Below are 21,192 nucleotides of genomic sequence, written 5' to 3'. Positions count from 1 at the left end.
ACATTGACATAATAGAAGGCAACCCAATGCTTCGACTGCTCTTGTTGTGGTATTTGACAAGCTGCTTTATTGAGGCTTTTATGAAGAAATGTAGATGTCCTGGCTTTATAATTGCAGGATCAAATCAGCTAACAACTTGCAGAATGGATTTTGTCAATATTTAAATATACTTTAATCCGAAGAACAGGATTGTGATTTTTAATTTGCTGAATGCCTTTCATGTGAAATGTTAGGGGTACTCTTGTTGGTTATTGCTGAGATCGTTGTCAAAATGTATCTATTAATCTGGGGAAAAAGTTGCTGGTTCTGCCAATTTGTGTCAAATTTCATGGTAAGGGCTATTGAGCATTGAGTCATGTGAAGCTAGCTGATATCGGGGGTGGAGGAGGGGCACAGGCAAAAAGGTCTATGATTTTATTTTTGCCCCCCAAAGTTTAGGTTTATTATTGCCACGTGTACCGATAAGAGTGAAAAGCTTTTGTTTGCGAGGTATTCAATCAAATTAGATAATACCACACCTGAATACAATCAAGCCAAACATAGGTAGAGCGATGGAAAAGCAATTTAAAAGAGTACAAATGGAAAAACAATTTAAAAGAGTGGAGCGATTTGAAGTTAGTAGACCCTGTTCTAGGACCAGCACACATGGAGCCGCTGAGCTCTAGCTCCATCTAGAATCTTTGTAAGTGTTAGTCTGAAGAAGGGTTTCGGCCCGAAACGTCGCCTATTTCCTTCGCTCCATAGATGCTGCTGCACCCGCTGAGTTTCTCCAGCATATTTGTGTACCTTTGATTATTAAAGTCCCGCTTTGTAGCTTCATCAGTGCCGGTGGTTCAGTTATTCGTGCCAACTTTGAAAGATTTGTTTGTTTGCCTTATATAAAAAGGTTTTCTGCCAGTTTATTGGCAACGCTGTAAATACCCGATTCAGATCAATAGTTTTATTTCATGGTTTCACATACCTCTCAGTACCAGGCTAGAATGGGCAGTATTTATCCACCCACATGCAGAAGCTTATGTGGTTTCTTGAGACACAGTTAACCTAAAATTAGAAGTATGATGTCATGGTTGTGTATTTCACAACACGAATGGTAATGCACACCCATGTCAGTAATTTATCATTTTAAATGTTTTTAATTTTAATATTTTTCCAATTTTCTTCCAGAGATCACGGCCATGTAGTACTTAACCTAAGATAGACACCAAAAGCTGGAGTAACTCAGTGGGACAGGCAGCATCTCTGGAGAGAAGGAATGGGTGACATTTTGGGTCGAGACCCTTGTTCAGACTGGTTAGGGATTAGTGAAACGAGAGATATAGACGATGATGTCGAGAGATAAAGAACAATGTGAAAGATATGCAAAAAAGTAACAATGATAAAGAAACCAGAAAGAAAACAGGCCATTGTTAGCTGTTTGTTGAGTGAAAACGAGAAGCTAGTGGGGGAGGGATAGAGAGAGTGTGAATACCGGGACTGAATTTAGAGAAATCAATATTCATACAACTGGGCTGTGATCTGCCCAAGTGAAATATGAGATGGTGTTCCTCCAATTTGCGTTTAACCTCACTCTGACAATGGAGGAGACCCAGGCCAGAAAGGTCAGTGTGGGAATGGGAAGGAGAGTTAAAGTGTTTAGCACTTTGCTGTTTTCATTTGAGTCATTATATTTTAGATTGATCCATTGGGTGTGTAAAGATGTCATGTTCTATATTGCGGTGGAAGGCACTGATCTAATAGGTTTGGTCCTGGTTTGAGATGAATGATCTGAATTGGGTCATATTTCTCCTTTTAAGCTTGAAAGACATTCTGTCACCAAGTAAATGTCTGCATATAGGTGCTCAGCATGGGCTGGGTTTGGATGTGAGGATTTGCAATGTTCGTGGATTCATCTCCCAGCTTAAATCCTTATCAGGAGAGCAGGAGAATTTTTCAAGTAAACAAATTGATCATCATTTCTTATTGCTCATAGTAGGCAAATTTGTAAATAACCAGAAAGTTGTTTCTGTATTGTCAGACTTTTTAAGAGAAAATAAGTTAAAAACTGTATTGGAAACATCGGTATTTTTGCATTATGTTGGTGATTTTTACTGCCATAATGGATTTGTAATCTTGACATATTTTTGTCATATTTTGCAGCATGCATTGAGATTCCGATGTCTTGCAGAATTGTTCCAGAGTGCTCTCCTTTGAACTGGATTTCCTGGCATCTTGTTTGTTTCTCCTTCACATCCTATTTTATCCCTCTTGAATTCATCTGTTTTCAGTTCTAAACCACTGTCCCACCTCCTCTATATTCTTTAGGGGGAAAAAAATGCATTTCATAACTCAAAATCAAACATCATTTTCAAAGACGGGTTCTTTGAACAACCAGTGGGATTAAATGTCTCAACTTTATTTAATTTTATCTCGGTTTCTCGGTAAAAGACAGTCTAAATTATAGGATGAACATAAATCGATCAGGATATTTCTGGGGAATGAAATGGTCAACATTTCAGATTGATGATCTTTTATAAGAACATTTCTGATGGAAGGTCAACCTTGAGCATTATATTTTTTGTTTCCCTCCAAAGATGCTGCTTGCCCTGTTGACTATTTACAGAATTTCTGCTTATTACTTTATATCTCCAGTGTCCATCTTTCTTAAGAATTTTAATCTGAGCTATGCACAAAGCATCAATGTTGCAAAAAACTTTATATTACTTTTATTTTTCTTAGTTTAGTCATAAAGGCCCGTTGTCCTGGTGATGGAGTTGCAGGAGTTAGTCTGGCCAGACGATGTTCTTGATATCCTCCAATTCAGATTCAGATTCAATTTTAATTGTCATTGTCAGTGTACAGTACAGAGACAACGAAATGCATTGCTGCTCTGCCACTGCGTGCCGCTGCAAGCCGTGTCCGAACTGTGCGCTTGGCCTCCTGCAGCGGCAGTCTGCGGGAGGCAGCCCAGGATAGGGTTGATGAGTAGTGGCTACACAAGGCCAGGAACAGCATTTTTGTGGGTTGAAGTGGCTGGATCGAGGCATTGTGGATTGGGCTGCTAATGGTGGCCCTGCTGCAGCCTATGGTTCGAGTGGATGAGACGCTGCTCCAAAAGGCTGAGCCCATAGATCGGACATGGCCTGCGGCAGTATGAAGCGGTGAAGCAGCATTGGAGGATATCAACAACATTACCTGGCCAGGCAGACCCCGGCCCAATGCTGCCACCAGGACAACGGGCCTTTGTGGCCAACCTAAGTCTCTACATTTTTAACAACTTTGCTGGACACGTGGCAAACCCTGTGTACTGACTCAGTGCAAGCAACTACCCCTACACACTTAGACTCAAGTATGATTGTGCCTATTTATAGTAAGATTTTTACTGATTGTATGCAGAAAAGGAATTTTACTGTACCCAGGTACATGCAACAATAAAGTGCCATTGAACCATTGATATTACCTCCAATAATTAGCAAAAGTCAGTTAGCAAACTAATTCATGGGGAAAGCAGTTCAAACTGCACAAAAAGCTTTATATGTAATAAAACTATTGTAAGTCATGATTTTAAATCATATTTGGAGTATGTCAATAATGTCATTTTCAACATAGAACCTTTGGCTCACTGCATTTCATTTCTCTGTGTCGGGAATAAGAATGGTTTGATTTGTGGGGTCTAGTGCAGAAATGATCAAGTCTGGGAATGGATGTGTTAATGTCAAGTCCTAATGACCTGCCTCAATTTTGCACATACAGTGCAGGAGGCCATTCAGCCTATCAAACCGATACTGCCTGTCTGGGCACTTCCATTACTTCCAGCATCTCCCAATGATCTATTCTTTCTCACATGCCCATTAACACCATCATAATTCTCTTACAACCCACCTACACGCAGGGCAATTCGCTATAATCAATAAGCTACCTTGTAGCACATTTTTGGGATCTGGGTGGAAACCAGAACAGCCAGAGGGAGAAAGCAAGCACATCTGCTAAGGTTAGAATTGAACTCGTTGTTCGTGCTGTCAGCAGGTTATTACCGTGCTGCTCCTAAAGCAAGGCACTTGAATCGTGGAATCGTCAATTTGTGCTGTTTTGCAATTCTGCATCAATCAGTTCTATTGGACTATTCAACTCTCTGTTATCTGTTCGATGCTCCCTCTACAGAAGCTGTGTGCCTTGTGAAGGATTCCTAGTTTTACGTGCTTTTTTGGGATTTCTAGTACTTGTGGTATTCTGCTCTCATGAGGGTATTTCAAATTGCTTTAGATAACTTTAAGCAGAAACAGATTAACCAATGCATTTTTCTCTCTTTTACCCCCAGATTTTCTTCAAGCCACGGTAGTTAAATAATCTGTGAAATCCGTATTATGAAAATGCCACATGGATCATCAGAGAGAAGCTTTACAGATCACGATCAGCTCGAACATGTATATTTTTGAAAATTATTCTACAAATAATTATTATTAACTTTCAACTGGACTTGCTTGGAAGTTGCTCTCGTGGAGATTTGTACGATGAAAGAAATGGTCGTGTATTTAGTGAAAGCTGTTGTGAGAAACCAGTGTGGAGTATGACCAGTTTAAAACGTTCCCAGACTGAAAGGGTGGGCATCAGCGCCACTTCAATTTATGGGCCTGAACTAACGATAGGCTCGCGCTCAGATGACTTCTATTCAAGGCGATTCCGAGCGCCCAATGGTACTTTTGGTTCTCCGGGTTCAACGGGGCCACCACGAAGTGAAAGTGCTCACCATGTCGGTGCAACACCAAGTGTGCCTAAAATGGGTGTTCGAGCAAGAATTGCGGATTGGCCTCCCAGGAAGGATATGGGGAAGGACTCTTGCAGAACAAGTGATCAGGAATCTGCAGGCAGTCCTGAGGGCACGGTGATGTCTATCCACTCCAGTAGCCCAAGCAGCAGGTTGTGCCAAAGTAATCAAAATTCACTGGAGTCTTTGTCCTCGAAGAGGATGCACAGTGATTATAGACCATGCAAGGCACAAGAAATGGAGAACTTGGATTCTAGGTTTCTTACACCTGATGGTTACCTCCAGTCCCCTGCAAAGAACCTTCGCAGAATAAGGCAGCGGAGCAATAGTGATATCACGATCAGTGAGCTGGATGTGGACGGAGGAGAAGAGTATGGAGCTTTGAGCCACAAAATGGGAGCTGCTATTCATCGTGAGTATGGTAGCACTTCCTCCATTGACAAGCATGGTATGTCAGGAGATAGTTTTTTTGATTTATTAAAGGGTTACAGAAATGATCAGACAGATCAACGCAGCCCAGCACCAGAGCAACTCAGCGAGCTATTAAAGGCAGAAGCTAATAAAGCTTATGGCTCCAGCATGGACAGTGCCAAACACGACTCGGTTGATGGTTTCTTTGCACACAGAGGGAGTCCCAGGCCACAGCACAAAGAAAGAGAGAAACCGCTTAAGAGGAGGTCAAAATCCGAAACGGGAGACTCTTCCATTTTCCGCAAGTTGCGCAATGCCAAAGGTGAGAGTGAGTTGGGCAAGTCGGCAGACTTCGAGGACAGCAAATCAGAGGACAGTATGAGGAGCTGGACTGGCCAAAAATGCTTTGCCCATTACGATGTGCAGAGCGTGCTCTTTGACTTGAATGAAGCCGCGATGACCAGACATAGTGTTATTAAGAGAAGGAACACCACAACAGGTGCCTCAGCGGCTGCTGCTGCCTCATTGTCTGCTGGTCCGCTTGCACATTCGATCAGCTTCAGCTCTCCTGCAGGAAGCACAGAAGACCTGAACTCAAAAGAGAATCTCAATGTAGACTATGGAGATGAGAAAAGCAATGAACTTGTGCTAAGTTGTTCGTACTTCCGGAATGAGATTGGCGGAGAAGGAGAGCGCAAGGTTAGCCTCTCCCGGTCGAAGTCTGGGTCACTGAGTGGAACTGAAAGCAACTCCTTTGAACTTTCCTTGAGCTCGCACTGTACAAATGCAGGAGTTGCAGTGTTAGAGGTAGCAAAGGAAAACTTGGCTGTGCATTCTGACAAAGTGAAGCGATATATAGTAGAGCATGTGGACCTCGGAGCTTACTACTACCGGAAGTACCTCCACCAGAAAGGTAAAGTTCTGTTTCATTGCGTCTTTACTTTTGGAAATTATTTTCCTGAAAATCAGGACACTGGTTGCTGAGACATTTTGTTAAAAAGGTTGTCCGGTTTGCATGGTAGATTTAGACCAACTGTATTTTGTGTGTCTGCAGATGAGAGTTTTAAAATATAGCTGGAAAAATTAACAACAATGGATACAAAAATCTGGTTTAGCATGTATTTGGAACAAAAGACTGTTATGATTGTAAATTACACAATGCATTGGAAAATGTCAATTTTAGTTGAGAAGTGGAGAAGATACAGAAGTGGAGAAGGTACAGCACTTACTCACTCCCTATAAACTCCCTGAACTTTTAACACTCCTCTTGCTCATTCTCTGTTCCATTGTGGTCATGACTCCAACAACAAAGGTTGTGAATATTGAAATTCACTCCTTAAACCTCATCTTCCAATTTCCCTTTTTCTCTGATAAGAAGAAAACATCCTTAAAACCTACATTGACTGTACGTTTGGTTATTGTCCTAAAATCATGTAGCTGGGGTCAATTCTTTTTCGATGCTATGCCCATTAGGTTGCTAAATGTGTTTTTGTATGGTTAAAAGTATTTTGATAATGGAAGTTATTATACCCTGGGCATCGGACTTTACTTGTCTATTTCTGAAGGCAAAGCTAGGTTAAATAGCAGAATGCACATGTGCTTTAATGTTAGATTCCATCAAATCTATCGCATGCTCCTGATTTAAAGGTTGTTTCAAATTCTATAAGTTTCTTCATTTAAATAGCCTCACCAGTTTCTAGATTTAGCAGAGTATCATCCCCTTGTACCCGAGCTTTAGACAGATGCAGATAAAATGTGCGGTGGCAGAAATGAATGCACTCATTAATTTTCTGTCCCTGAGAAACCAAAATCAATTTTGTCTTGGCTTATACAAGACCTATTCTCTCTGATAAATTATCTATGAAGAGTTTAGAAGATTTCCTGTGGAAGATTTTATGCAAGAATAACTAATTCATCAATCCCGAACATATGCAGTAGTTTTATGCAAGCTTTTGCAGAGTCGACACAATTATTAGCATTATTTGGTACTCTGAGCAATAAATCACATTTGCATTTATGAATGAATGAATGTTTATTGGCCAAAGTATTCACATACACAAATTTGCCTTGGTGCTCTGCCCGCAATTGACAACATGACATACAGTGATAGTTAGGAATGATACATAAAACATTGAACATTAATAATAAAACATTATTGATGAAACATGTGAATTAAATAAAATACCAGAGCAAAAGGAGGCTACAGATTTTGGTTATTGAGTAGAGCTACTACTCATGGAAAAAAAGCTTATTTATGTCTGGCTGTGGGAGCTTTGACAGTCCGGAGTCGCCTTCCAGAAGGAAGTGATTCAAAGAGTTTGTGGCCAGGGTTAGAGGGGTCAGAGATGATCTTACCCGTTCGCTTCCTGGCCCTTGCAATGTACAGTTCGTCAATGGGGGGAAGGTTGCAGCCAGTAACGTTCTCAGTTGATCGGACGATTCGCTGCAGCCTCCGGATGTCATGCTTGGTGGCTGAGCCAAACCAGACCATGATGGAGAAGGTGAGGACAGACTCTGCGATGGCCTTATGGAATTGGACCATCATTGCCTATGGCAGATTGTGCTTCCTCAGCTGCCGCAGGAAGTACATCCTCTGTTGTGCCTTTTTGACTGTGGAGTTGATGGTAGCCCCCCATTTAAGGTCCTTGGAGATGATGGTTCCCAGGAACTTAAAAGACTCCACAGATGTGACTGTGGTGTTGATGGTGAGTGAGGTGAGGGGAGGGGGAGCTCTCATAAAGTCTATCAAGAGTGTTAAGAGCATTGAGCTCTACGTTGTTGCGATGGCACCAGGCCGCCAGCTGTGTCACTTTCTTTCTGTGGGCAGATTCCTCCCCATCCTGGATCAGTCCAATCAGGGTTGTATCGTCCGCAAACTTGAGAAGCTTGACAGAGGAGTCAGTGGAGGTGCAGTCATTGGTGTAGAGAGAGTAGAGGAGAGGAGAGAGTACGCAGCCTTGCGGTGCTCCTATGCTGAGGGTATGCGGGTCCGAGATTTGCTTCCCAGCCTCACATGCTACTTCCAGTCTGTCAGTAAGCTGATGATCCACTGACAGAGGGGTTCAGGCACAGCCAACTCGAAATGTTTGGAGTGTAGTAGCTCTGGCACAATGGTGTTGAATGCAGAGCTAAAATCAACAAACAAAATCCTTGCATAGGTCCCCTGGCAGTCTAGGTGCTGGAGGATGAAGTGCAGGCCCAGGTTGACTGCGTCATCCACAGATCTATTGGCCCGATTTGCAAACTGCAGAGCGTACAGCAGCGGTTTGCAGTTTATAAAGAAGGATTCTAGGTTGGGAGAGCAGAACTTTGACAGTACCATGTTGTCACTGCACCACTCCTGGTTGGTATAGAAGCATATTCCACTGCCTCTTGATTTCCCTGCTGCCTCCACTTTGCGGTCCGCTCTGAGAAGTTGGAAGCCAGCCAGTTGCAGCGCGCTGTCCAGGGTCGACTCACACAGCCAGGTCTCGGTCAACACAGGGCAGCGGCTCAAGAGAAGTCCTTGTTTGTCCGGCGCAGGAGTTGCATTTCGTCCACTTTGTTATTGAGAGAACGTACGTTTGCCAGGAATATGCTCGGGAGTGGTGTGCGTGTTCCTCATCGCTGGAATCGGGTCAGTGCTCCAGAGCACTTCCCACGGGTCCTCCTCCGTCTCAAGACCTTGAACACAGCCTCAGCCCCACCGACGAGTATGTCCAAATAATCCAGCGAGTGAGAGAAATCCAGAACGATGTTTGGAGGTACTGTATGTCCGTATGAGTACCTCTCGCGTGAAAGTAATCTTTGTAGGGTTTTCACAGACGACACAAACAAATAAACGCATACAAAACAACAAGGACCAATACACCGTGGCAGCCATCGTCAGTGCCAGCACCAGCAAGCAGCAGCAGCTACACTAACACTAATGTACTATTTAGAATTTATTTAAAAAATATTATCCAATACAATTCTTTGGAGTTCAGATTATCTGTAAAGTTAAATTCTATTACCGCATTACAAAACACTCTTAATGTTATCTTTTAGCCTGTGTTGAACTAATTGAAACTTTAAGAAACCATCAGTTGGTACATTTTGGAGGCTGCAATATAATGCTGGGCTTCACATTATTTAATCCTGTTTCTAATTTTGATTCAATACATCTAAAGACAAAAATCTCTCATTCATATAGCACTAAAATCACATTTGTCACAAAACATTTCCTTTAAAGAAAGGCCTTTCAATGCCCTTCTTGGGTAGTTGATGCTTGGATACTTTAGTTTAGTTTAGAGATACAGTGTGGAAATGGGCCGCTCAGCCCACCGAGTCCACATCAACCAACAATCACCCTCTACATTAGTTCTATCCTACACATTAGGGACAATTTACTGAAGTCAATTAACCTACAAACCTGCGTGTCTTTGGATTGTGGGAGGAAACCGGAGCACGCAGAGAACACCCAAGCAGTCACAGGGAGAACATGCAAACTCCGTACAGACAGTACACCATAGTCAGGATCAAACATAAGTTTCTGGCTCTGTATAGCAGCACCATTGCTGCGCCACAGTGCCACCTCTGTTTGTCTTTGCCTACCGGCCTCGATCAGGGTATAATTTATGTGTCTCTTTTAAGTTATTCATATAACACTAAAGCACAGAAGGCTGTGGAGGCCACGTCAAAGGATATATTTTTAAACAGAGGTAGATAGATTCTTTACGGGTGTCAGGGGTTATAGGGAGATGGCAGGAGAATGGGGTTACGAGGGAGAAATAGATCAACCATGATTGAATGACGTAGTAGACTTGATGGGCCGAATGGCCTAATTCTACTCCTATTACTTATGACCTTATGATCAACTTCAATTTATGTAGCGCCTTTTTAATGTTTCGGAAAACATTACATCGTGCTTCACCATTGAATAGAAGAGAGACTGCCAAAGTATGATGAGAATGAGCGAGCTGAGGGGTTAGCCAAAGGCTTGTATGAAAGTATTGTTTAAAAAAACATCTTCAATTGCCTGCACTAAATGTGGAGCAGCATGTTGAGTTTATCTCAAGTTAATTCCATTGAATTCAATGGAAATGAATTTCAGAGGCAGAGTACAATGCTGCTGGTACGATGAAGCATGTTTAGTGCTACCAAATGAGAATCAATTTTTTATGTGGCTGAGTCTTTAGCAGGGTTTTAAGGAGGCAGACATTTTTGGAAAGAAGTGCAGAGAATAATGCTGATTGTTCTGTTACAATTTGTTTTTTAGTCTGGATTGTACAGGTCATTAAGTTCAGAAATTATGTTTGAACAAGATTTGGATGAGACATGATAGAGGCATCTGTATGGTTTCAGACTCATTAAGCATTAGTTGGATGGCAGCCAGTTAGGTGTGTTCTGGCGGCAATAGTACTTGCAGCAAATTTGTGTTAGGTCTGCAACAGTGTCAAGTCATAGTTACTTCAGCACAGGAGGGCATTTCATGCCTAAAATCATTCACACTTTTTCATTTCTGCTATTACCACACCCGTACAATTTATTTCTAAAATATTTATTAACTATATCTTTAAATATCCTAAAACATTCAGTAGCTTAAATTATTTCTGGGACAGTATCCACGTGAGGAGTCAGACTGCGCAAAAGGTGATAAAGGAAATTATTTATGTTTAAGAAAGAACTGCAGTTGCTGGAAAAATTGAAGGCAGACAAAAATGCTGGAGAAACTCAGCGGGTGAGGCAGCATCTATGGAGCGAAGGAATAGGTGACGTTTCGGGTCGAGACCCTTCTTCAGGAAAGTACGCTCATTGATGCAGCACTTTAAAAATAAGAAATTATAATGACAGATATTTCAAATGATCAAAAGAAAATGGAGAAAATATCAAATTTTTCATACACAAAGCAATTAACTCTTGAAATGGACTTCAGTTGGGATATTGAATTACTAATGTGATTCAAGAGGGAGTTAAGTCATTGACGGGATGTCTGCGAGATTCCCCAGATTTTAAGGTGAAGGGGAAAAGATTTAATAGGAATCTGAGGGGTAACTTTTTCACACAAAGGGTGGTGGGTGTATGGAACGAGCTGCCAGAGGAGGTAGTTGAGGCAAGGACTATCCCAACTTATAAGAAGCAGTTAGACAGGTACATGGATAGGACAGGTTTGAGGGATATGGACCAAATGCTGGCAGGTTGGACTGGTGTGGGCAAATGAGGCAGAAGGGCCTGTTTTCACACTATCACGCTATGACTATGGCTCTATAAGTGGTTCAGGGTTCTGATTTTGTGATTTCATCTATTCATGTGTTGTTAGACAACTTGTCTAGAAATGCAACAGAGCATGCCCAAGGCCATAACACAGTCGAAAGGGCATTAAAATATTTTTGTGATAGAAAATGTGGTACCTGAGACAGGTGGAGTTCATCTTGAGGTGGGTGGGGAGGTGGTTGAAGTCAAGGTTCAGGGCATGATGTAGGTGAGAAATTGGGTAGTTTGTTGTGGGGTGCAGGTGACCAGAATCATACTAGTGGGATTGTGCCAGTGAGCGAGATCAGAAGGTGTCAATGGTGTGTGGAAACAGGTGAATAGAGGAGCACGAAATGTCAAAGATAACTTTGGGATTTTCCTTTGCGAAACCTTGGTTGCAGGAAGCACCCATTTATTGTTGCTCTTCAGAATGATCTAAGTTCCCCTGCGGTGCTCAAAAGAACACTGCACAAGGAATGAATCCACCTAAGGGTGCATTGAATTGAAAGTAGCTGACCAAATATAAAGTGGTGCAAAAAGATCTAAAAATAGCATTTCAATCTGGAAAAAGAGATTACTTTTGGATGCAAAGCACAGGGAAAAAAAATCAGAATTTTTGTACCCGGAGAAATGAATGCAAGAATGCTAACAACTCGGCAGCGGCTAACACTGCTGTCCCCAAGTATCTGATCTATAATTAATACCATGATTGCATTAAAAATTTGCTTCATCCTGGAATTCCACTTCCACTTCATTTCCAAGTACTTTGGTGTAATTTCAATCTATTCCAATACAAAGTGCCATTGTTGCATTAAAATCCTGAAACTATAATGCATCGTACATGTTACGTTTTTCAGTATTCCGAAACATTGAGGACAGTTTAGAAATGTTTTTGCAGCTTTGTGCTGAAATGGTTTGAAATGTCCAAACATGCTTTGTAGTGAGGAATTGGAATTTGTAGTTCCAGGAAGCAGCAAAATAGATGTAGTTGATAAGTGTGCCTCCAACTTTATACATTCTGTTCTTTGTTTAAAATCCATTTAAACTGACAGCCCCTGATGAACGATTTTAATAATGCACTGTCATAATTGCTGACCTCAGATCTCAAAAATATCTAATTTATACATGTGAAGGTCATAATAAGAATGAATTTCTAAATTAAAATCATTATTTTATTTAAAACATTTAACATACGGTTCCTGTATATTTACGGTTCCTGTATATTTATTTAAAATAGTCTTAAAAATCCTATTTTTATTGCTTAGGTTTGTGTTTGAGATTTCTGAAATTTGATTTTTTTTTTAGTGAGCTTGTTATTACAGTTGTGTCTCCGATGCCCAATGGAAGATACTAGGTTGCTAGTCACTTTGATAAAAGGGAAAATAAATGTCAGAGTTGCCATCTGATATTTCCTGCTGACTACAAATTCAAAGCAGCTATGTATACTCCTCTCATTTGGTTTTCCATGCTACACTCTGTAATTTAGTAAAAGTAAGAGGTTGCACATAGTGAGACAATTTTACAGCCTCAGAATAACCTGAAGCATCGCATAGCCAATGTCTTACAAGAATGAATACATTTTATAGAAGTAATGTGAAACAAAACATGGCAGTTATTTTATGCTCAGCAATGTCTCAAATATAGCAATGTTTTAATGACAAAATTATTTGATTAAATTGATTAATGACAACATTAATGATTACATTGATTGATGGATGAAGGTTGGGCAGAACCCTGGGAGAACACCTGGGTCTTTAAAAGTATGCCTTGGCATCTTTTGCATCCACTCAAGGCATTTGTAGGATCTCATGAGTGCACCCTACTTCAGACTTGGATACATTGGTTACATAGTCAAATTTCGTACGGGTTTGGCTGAATACAATCAAATGAAAATACAGGTGCACAACCTTTTATCCGAAAGCCTTGGGACCAGACACTTGTCGGATTTCGGAATTTTTCGGATTTCCGAATGGAAGATTTTTAGCGTAGATTAGGTAGGTAGCGCGGGCGGCTTGAAAAGTCTGGAGCGGCTGCCTCCTCCCCGGAGACCGGGGAATCATTGTAAATCATTGCATAAATGTTAGTCAGTTAGTTTGGAGGGATTTTATGGGGGTGGGGGGGGGGGTGAAGGGGGAAACTTTAATTCTTAGTCCCCTACCTGGTCGGAGAGGCGGGGAGCGGGCAATGCCTTACCGGGTCGCCGTGCAGTAAGCTCCGGAGGGCTGTGGCCGCCGACTCCGAACATCGTGGAGCTCCGACCCCGGCAACTCTACCCCTGGCTGCGCGGCGCTCCAAATCCAGCGCGGCCCGCAGCCGGACGCCCGCAGCCCCAGCTCCGCGATGTTGGGAGTCGGCGTCGTCGCAGCGCTGGGATACCAGCGGGGAGCGGGCAATGCCTTACCGGGTCGCCGTGCGGTAAGCTCCGGAGCGCTGTGGCCGCCGACACACAACATGTCGGCGGCCACAACGGTGCTGGGGCTGCGGGCGTCCGGCCGCGGGCCGCGATGGATTTGGAGCGCCGCGCAGCCAGGGGTAGAGTTGCCGGGGTCGGAGCTACAACCGGCGCCGCCTGCGGCCGGACGCCCGCAGCCCCAGCTGGGAGTCGGCGGCCACAGCGCTCCGGAGCTTACTGCACGGCGACCCGGTAAGGCATTGACCGCTCCCCGCCTCTCCGACCAGGTAGGGGACTAAGAATTAAAGTTTCCCCCTTCACCCCCCCCCCCCTTCACATAAAAGCCCTCCAAACTAACTGACTAACATTTAAGCAATGATTTACAGATGTTTAAGTGTCTCCGGGGAGGAGGCAGCCGCTACAGTAGTACAGACCTGGGTTGACCGTGGGTCGTTTCGGGTCATGTTTGGCGCCAAACGCGAGCTTTGGTGTGCAGACGACATCCTGGAAAAAATGGCCGGTTTTCGGAGTTTTTCGGTTTCCGGAACTCCGGATAAAAGGTTGTGCACCTGTACAATCAATTAAAAATTTTACTTGTTTGCATTGGTCTACGTGGCTCTTACATGTTCGTAAACGTACGTATTGGACCATCATGTGGAACAATAAAAAATGTTTTCTGATGCAATCTACCCACTGTAAATGGAAACTATACTTCATTCCCACTGTTTTGAAGAATTAAAATATTGGAAGAAAATATCTTCTATTTCAATCATGAGACATGCAATGATCAATGACCCTTGTACCACGCATGTAATTACCATGGTCTGAGATTCCATTCCTATGTGTCCTGCAGAACAAACAATTAAGAAATGGCATCATCACCATTAAATAAGATAATGGCTGATCTGATTTTGACCTTGGCTCAACTTTTGAGTATAGGAGCAGGGAGGTTCTACTGCAGTTGTACAGGGTCTTGGTGAGACCACACCTGGAGTATTGCGTACAGTTTTTGTAAAGGGTTGATTACTGACACACTGTAAGCTTTACTGTGAGTTTAATATAGCACGTGGCACACACGTCCCAGCACTGACTGCATCCAGTCTTCAGGCGTACTGGAACCTAGTGGGGGGAACAAAGGGAGGAGACTACAGTTATACTAATATGATGGGGCGTGGTTAGTGGTGATGAGGTAACTACATTATAGGTTGCATGCATAACCCATCTACATCCTTTCCCTTACGATTCAAACAAGTTACTACAGTGGCAGGTTTATTATACAGAACCTGCATAGCTAAGCAAAGTCTCCGTAGCGAGCCGGAGGTTTTACAACCCGACCCGAGCGAGTGCGCACAGCACCTTCACCCTCCCCACCCGAAAGAATAGGAGGAGGGACAGGAACAGAAACAGGAGGGGGAGAGAAGATGGGTGGGGAACCCAGCTTGAAAGGGGAACGGAGAGGCACAGGTGAGCCAGGTGAGAACGAAGGGGTTGAACGAGCTGAAGTTGGAGAGAGAGAAGACTTTGCAGGGGACAGCAGAGCCTGGGGAGCAAACCCGGGAGGAGCAGGGGGGGCTCGAGGCAAAAGGACCGACCGTGGCATGCAGGGAGTAGATGGTACGTTAGTGGAGGAAGGCTCGACACGCGATGGAGGGGTATACGGAATCGCAGGAGGTGGTTTGGGCTCGTTAACCGCCAACAGGTGCTGGCGGCTGCGTCGGGACGGTATTATTATCAAAGGACACAAAGTTGTCATCCCGGCATCGCTGCATGGCTTGTATTTCGATGCCGCCCACATGGGTCATCCCGGGGCAGATGCCACTATCTCTCATGCCCAGGAGCAGTACTACTGGCCGGCCATGGCTAAATACATCCAGGCAAGGGTGGGGAGGGTGTGACCAAGAAATAGGGGTGGACGCTGGCAGGCAATGAATTCCGCTTGGTGGGCCACCCGCGCTTAATGACAGCAGCAAGCTGCTGCAGGTCGGGGTCGTTAGCGGTATGTTCAACCAAGCACTGCAGCTGGTGAGAGGGGACGAAGTTAACGTTCAGTACCTGTAAGTCCGACTGCTCGAAGGGGTGTTGGTCACAAGAGGCCAGGGGGGCCCGGGACAGTGCATCAGCCACATGCATCTCGGTGCCCTTCTTATATATGATTTTAAAGTCAAAGCGCTGTAGTTGCAGCATCATCCGCTGTAGCCTGGCAGGAGCGCAGTGTATTGGTTTGTTAAGTATTGTTACCAGTGGCTGGTGGTCCGTCTCAACGGTGAACCTGGTGCCAAATAAAAAGTCCTTAAACTTCGAACACGCGAAAACCACCGCCAGCAGCTCCTTCTCTATCTGAGCATAGCGCTGCTCTGTGTCCGTCATGGTCCGAGAGGCATAGGAGATAGGCAGCAGCGAGTCGTCAGCGTGGAGTTGCAGGCAGGCAGCACCCAGACCAAATCGAGAGGCGTCGCAAGTGACCACGATCGGAAGCAGCAGATCAAAAAACTTCAGTGTAGGTGTGCTGACCAGCCTCGTCTTCAGCAGGTCAAACGCCTGCTGGTGGTGTGGGAACCATGCCCAGGCAATGTCCTTCTTTGTGAGCTGTCTCAGGGGTGCGCTCAATTCGCTGAGGTCGGGGATAAACTTCCCCAGGTAATTCACCATACCCAGGAAACGCTGCAGACTGACAACGTCTGTCGGGGCGGGCAGCTCTGAGATGGCGCTGTTCTTTTGCGGGTCTGGCTTCAATCCTTGGGCCGTGAAAATGTGGCCGACATATGTGACCTCAGGCACCCGGAACTTGCACTTTGACCGGTTGAGCTTCAAATTTATCTGCCGAGCACGGTCCAAAATCCGCCGGAGGTTGTGGTCATGTTCGGCCACATCCCTCCCATAGACCAGAATGTCATCCACAATAATCGCGCAGGGCAGACCTGCAAATAATTGTTCCATAGAACGCTGAAATACCTCGCTGGCAGAGTTGATGTCGAACGGCATCCGTAAAAACTTAAACCTGCCGAAAGGCGTGCTGAACGTGGTCAGGTCTGTGGAGCATTTGTCCAGTGGTATCTGCCAAAACGAACTTCTGGCATCGAGGACGGAGAACACAGTGGCTTGTCCCACCTGGGCGGCAACATCTTCGACAGTCCTCATGGGGTAGTGGGGCCGTTTAATCGCCATATTCAAGTCCTTAGGGTTGATGCATACCCGTATCTCATTTTTTCCTTTCTTCAACGTGGCGACCATGGTGGAGACCCATAGGGTTGGATCGCTGACAGCCTCCAGCACTCCCATGTTGACCATCCTTTCCCACTTCTGACACCATGTAAAGGGTTAATTACTGACACACTGTAAGCTTTACTGTGAGTTTAATATAGCACGTGGCACACACATCCCAGCACTGACTGCATCCAGTCTTCAGGCGTACTGGAACCTAGTTGGGGGAACAAAGGGAGGAGACTACAGTTATACTAATATGATGGGGCGTGGTTAGTGGTGATGAGGTAACTACATTATAGGTTGCATGCATAACCCATCTACAGATTTGGTCTCCAAATCTGAGGAAGGACATTATTGCCATAGAGGGAGTGCAGAGAAGGTTCACCAGACTGATTCCTGGGATGTCAGGACTGTCTTATGAAGAAAGACTGGATAGACTTGGTTTATACTCTCTAGAATTTAGGAGATTGAGAGGGGATCTTATAGAAACTTACAAAATTCTTAAGGGGTTGGTCAGGCTAGATGCAGGAAGATTGTTCCCGATGTTGGGGAAGTCCAGGACAAGGTGTCACAGCTTAAGGATAAGGGGGAAATCCTTTAAAACCGAGATGAGAAGAACTTTTTTCACACAGAGAGTGGTGAATCTCTGGAACTCCCTGCCACAGAGGGTAGTCGAGGCCAGTTCATTGGCTATATTTAAGAGGGAGTTAGATGTGGCCCTGGTGGCTAAGGGGATCAGAGGGTATGGAGAGAAGGCAGGTACGGGATACTGAGTTGGATGATCAGCCATGATCATATTGAATGGCGGTGCAGGCTCGAAGGGCCGAATGGCCTACTCCTGCACCTAATTTCTATGTTTCTATGTTTCCTGCCCATTCCCCATAACCCATGACTCACCTTATCCGTAAATATATTTAATGATTCAGTCCACTATTTTGTAGGTAGTATTTTAAAGATTCATAATTTTCTTTAAGAAGATCTTCCTCATCTTATTATATTGGTGATTCCTTTTCCTGAAGGTATGCCTTAGTTCTTATTGTATCTCCAAGGGTGAAGCATCCCTCAGTTTCTACCTTGTCAACCCTCTTAAAACCTTACTTAAGATCACTCTTTCTTCCAAATGCTAATGATGAATAGGCACCACATATTAACTTGTTTCTTATGAGATTGCCCTATTAATTATTGGAATCTACATAATAAAATTTCTCTAAATTGCTTCCAATGCAAATACATCCTCCATAAATACAGAGATCAAGATGATGTACAATTTACCAACTGTAGTCTCACTGCAGTCCTCAGAATTTGGGCAAAGTATTTTCTGCTTGTGTGCTACCTTTGCAATATGGTTAGCATTTAACTAGTTTTCCTTGTTACTTGTTGTGCCTGCATGTTAACTTTGCATTTAGAGGCATTGAGTCATGCAGCTCAGAAACAAGCACTTCGGCTCAACTCTCCCATGCCAACCAAGATGCACCACCCAAGCTAAGCCTATTTGCTCATATTTGACCCCGATCCCTCTAAAACTTTCATATCCATGTACCTGCCCAAATGTCTTTTAAATAGTGTTATTGTACTTTCCTCAACAACTAATTCTGGCAGCTTGTTCCATATACCCACTACCCTCTGTGAGAAAAAAGTTGTCCCTCAAGTTCCTTTTAAATCTTGTCACTCTCACCTTAAACCTATGCCTGTTAGTTCTTGATATCTCTACCCTGGAAAAAACACTATGCATTCACCCTATTTTCCTCATGATATTATATACCTCTATAAGATCACCAAGCGACCTCAAGTGCTGCAAGGAATAAAGTTCTAGCCTGTCCAACCTCTCCCTATAGCTTAAGCCCTCAAGTCCCAATAACATCCTCGTAATTTTTTTCTGTATGCTTTCTACCTTAATTATCCTTCCTACAGCAAGATTATTAAAACTGAACACAATATTCACTGTCTTGTTCAACTCGAACATTATGTCCCAACTTCTGTAATCAATTTCCTGGCTAAAATGCCAAAAACGACCTTCACCATCCACCCTATATACCAGGATGCCACTTTAAGGGAATTATGTACTTGTATGCCGAAGTCCCTCTGTTCGACAATGCTCCCCAGTGCCCTACCATTTGTTTCTCCTTGGTTGACTTCCCAAAATGTAACACCTCACACTTATCTGCATTAAACTCCTTTAGCTATAGCTCGACCCACTTGCCCAGCTGAACAAGATCCTGCTGTCATTCTTGATATCCTCCTTCCCTGTCAATGACACCATCTGCTTTAGTGTTATCAGCAAGCATATTGATATATTGATCATGCCTTGTACATTCTCATCCAAATTGTTCATATGGATGACAAACAGCAATGAGCCCAGAACCGATCGCTGCAATGCACCACTCGTAACAGACCAGTCCGTAAAATTCCCTCCACCACAGCCCTCTGCTCCTGACAATTAAGACATTTCTGTATCTAGTTAGGTTTCCTTGGATTCCATGCAATCTAACCCTCCAGAGCAGCATGCCATGCGGAACCTTATCAAAGGCCTTGTTGAAGACCATATAGACAATGTCTATGGTCTTGCCTACATCAATCTTCTTGGTTACTTCTTCAAAAATGAGAACACAAATTGCTCTGCACAGCAGTATTTGTAGTCTTTCTCTGTTATCTAACATTCGGCATTTTAATTCTTCCTGCCAAACTGCAAAACCTTGCATTTTCTTATCTTGTTCTTCATCTGGCACCCACAGCCCCATGTTTTCTTCCCAAGACACAACAGCATCCTCACCGTCACAGTTTTTGCTCAACTGATTTTGTTAAAAAGTTTCAATTCCTTAGATATGCAGACACAAGAGTCTAAATCCTTCATACTCAAGCTCTTGACTACTTAGTAATTCCCTTCATTCTTGTTATTCTCCATCACATTCAAAGTTATTTCAGAACCATATTAAATTTTAAGCATTTTGCTCCTGTCCTTGAAACTAAATGAGCAAAGTGATGAGAAGAGCAGACGGGGAATAAAGATGATTATTCTTTGGTTGTTATTCGACATTTTAATCAAATCATACACTGCTCTCTGTCTCTTTATCTTGAGTTCATGCACTACCATCTACATATTTAAAACGATAGAACAGTAACATTGTCAGAGTGATTTGTTTGATGTTGCACAACTGATTTAATAACTGTACAAACCTTTCATTCTGTTACATTATACATTATCCAGGATTCCCATATTCCCCGTAGGAATGGACCAGTTTTAAATTTGGCAACTGTTTATTGTGATACATGTGAAATAAGCTTACCTTGAGGAAAAACTGCAAGCACATACGCCCATGTTGTCAGCTTGTGTTACAGCCTACAACTTCCTGACCAAGAACCATAAGCCATTGTGATTTTGTCCCAACATGAGTACATGAAAAGCCCTACTAGAAGTCTGGGACAGTACGTTATTGCGACTATAGCAGTTCATTGAGAATGAGATTGCGAGAGTGGAGTTAGATTTCTGGTAGCGGTGAACAGTAAAAAGGGTAATCTTTACTGTGAATCGGGTTCAATCAATGAAACTATAAATCCCAGCGTCCAAAACGCAGAATGTTAGCCAGGAGCAAAATTTAATGAAGTAGGCAAAGTAAATGAAGACACAAAGTGCTGGAGTAACTTAGCAGATCAAGTAGCAACCGATGCTGACTGACCTGCCCAGTTACTCGAGCACTTTGTGTGTTTTTCTTGTAAACCATCGACAGTTTTGTAAGCTTACATTTTTTGTAAGCATCGACAGTTCCTCATTTCTACATTAGACAACATGCATGTTGAGTTTTACTGCAAGGACATGCAGTACATGAAGGAGGGCTTGGGTCAGGTAACCATGCTCTAACCCAAATCCATTTATCTGATATTGACATTTGATCCTATACAATAGTTGTTATGGGATATGTGTTATTGTCCTAAATGTGCCATTAACTTTTTGTTTTAACACTGATCCAACTGTAGATCTAAAAGGAAATAGTATTGCTTGCATTCACTCAAATTATTTCTCCAGCATGCTTTTTGCCTTGTCCTAGAATACATATTCTGTGTAGTGCCTTGTACGTGACTGGATTATTTGGAACTGTTTTACTTCCCTAATCAGCTTTTATTTCTTTAAACCAAATCTCTCCTATTCCCATATATAGTAAGAAGTTTGTATTTATTTTTTAAGCATGCATCCATAAAATTAATCCCTCTCATCCCCACAAAATGAAAACAATTTATA

At 43.2% G+C, this 21,192-nt stretch overlaps 1 protein-coding gene across 7 annotated transcripts in view; it reads left to right on the top strand.

The window, feature by feature from the left end:
* Positions 1-21,192, top strand: part of sipa1l1 (signal induced proliferation associated 1 like 1) — a 358,473-nt gene that overhangs the window by 215,475 nt on the left and 121,806 nt on the right. For all 7 annotated transcript variants that reach the window (XM_033026817.1, XM_033026813.1, XM_033026811.1 and 4 more), the window contains one exon: positions 4,295-6,065. In XM_033026817.1, the coding sequence (XP_032882708.1) occupies positions 4,544-6,065 (1,522 nt within the window). In that variant the 5' untranslated portion in view covers positions 4,295-4,543. The remainder of the gene's footprint in view (positions 1-4,294; positions 6,066-21,192) is intronic.

The sequence above is a fragment of the Amblyraja radiata genome, chromosome 9 (genome assembly GCF_010909765.2).
Source record: "Amblyraja radiata isolate CabotCenter1 chromosome 9, sAmbRad1.1.pri, whole genome shotgun sequence".
Taxonomy (NCBI): domain Eukaryota; kingdom Metazoa; phylum Chordata; class Chondrichthyes; order Rajiformes; family Rajidae; genus Amblyraja; species Amblyraja radiata.
The sequence above is the reverse complement of the archived record's forward strand: the minus strand, read 5'-3'. Positions and strand labels throughout refer to the sequence as shown.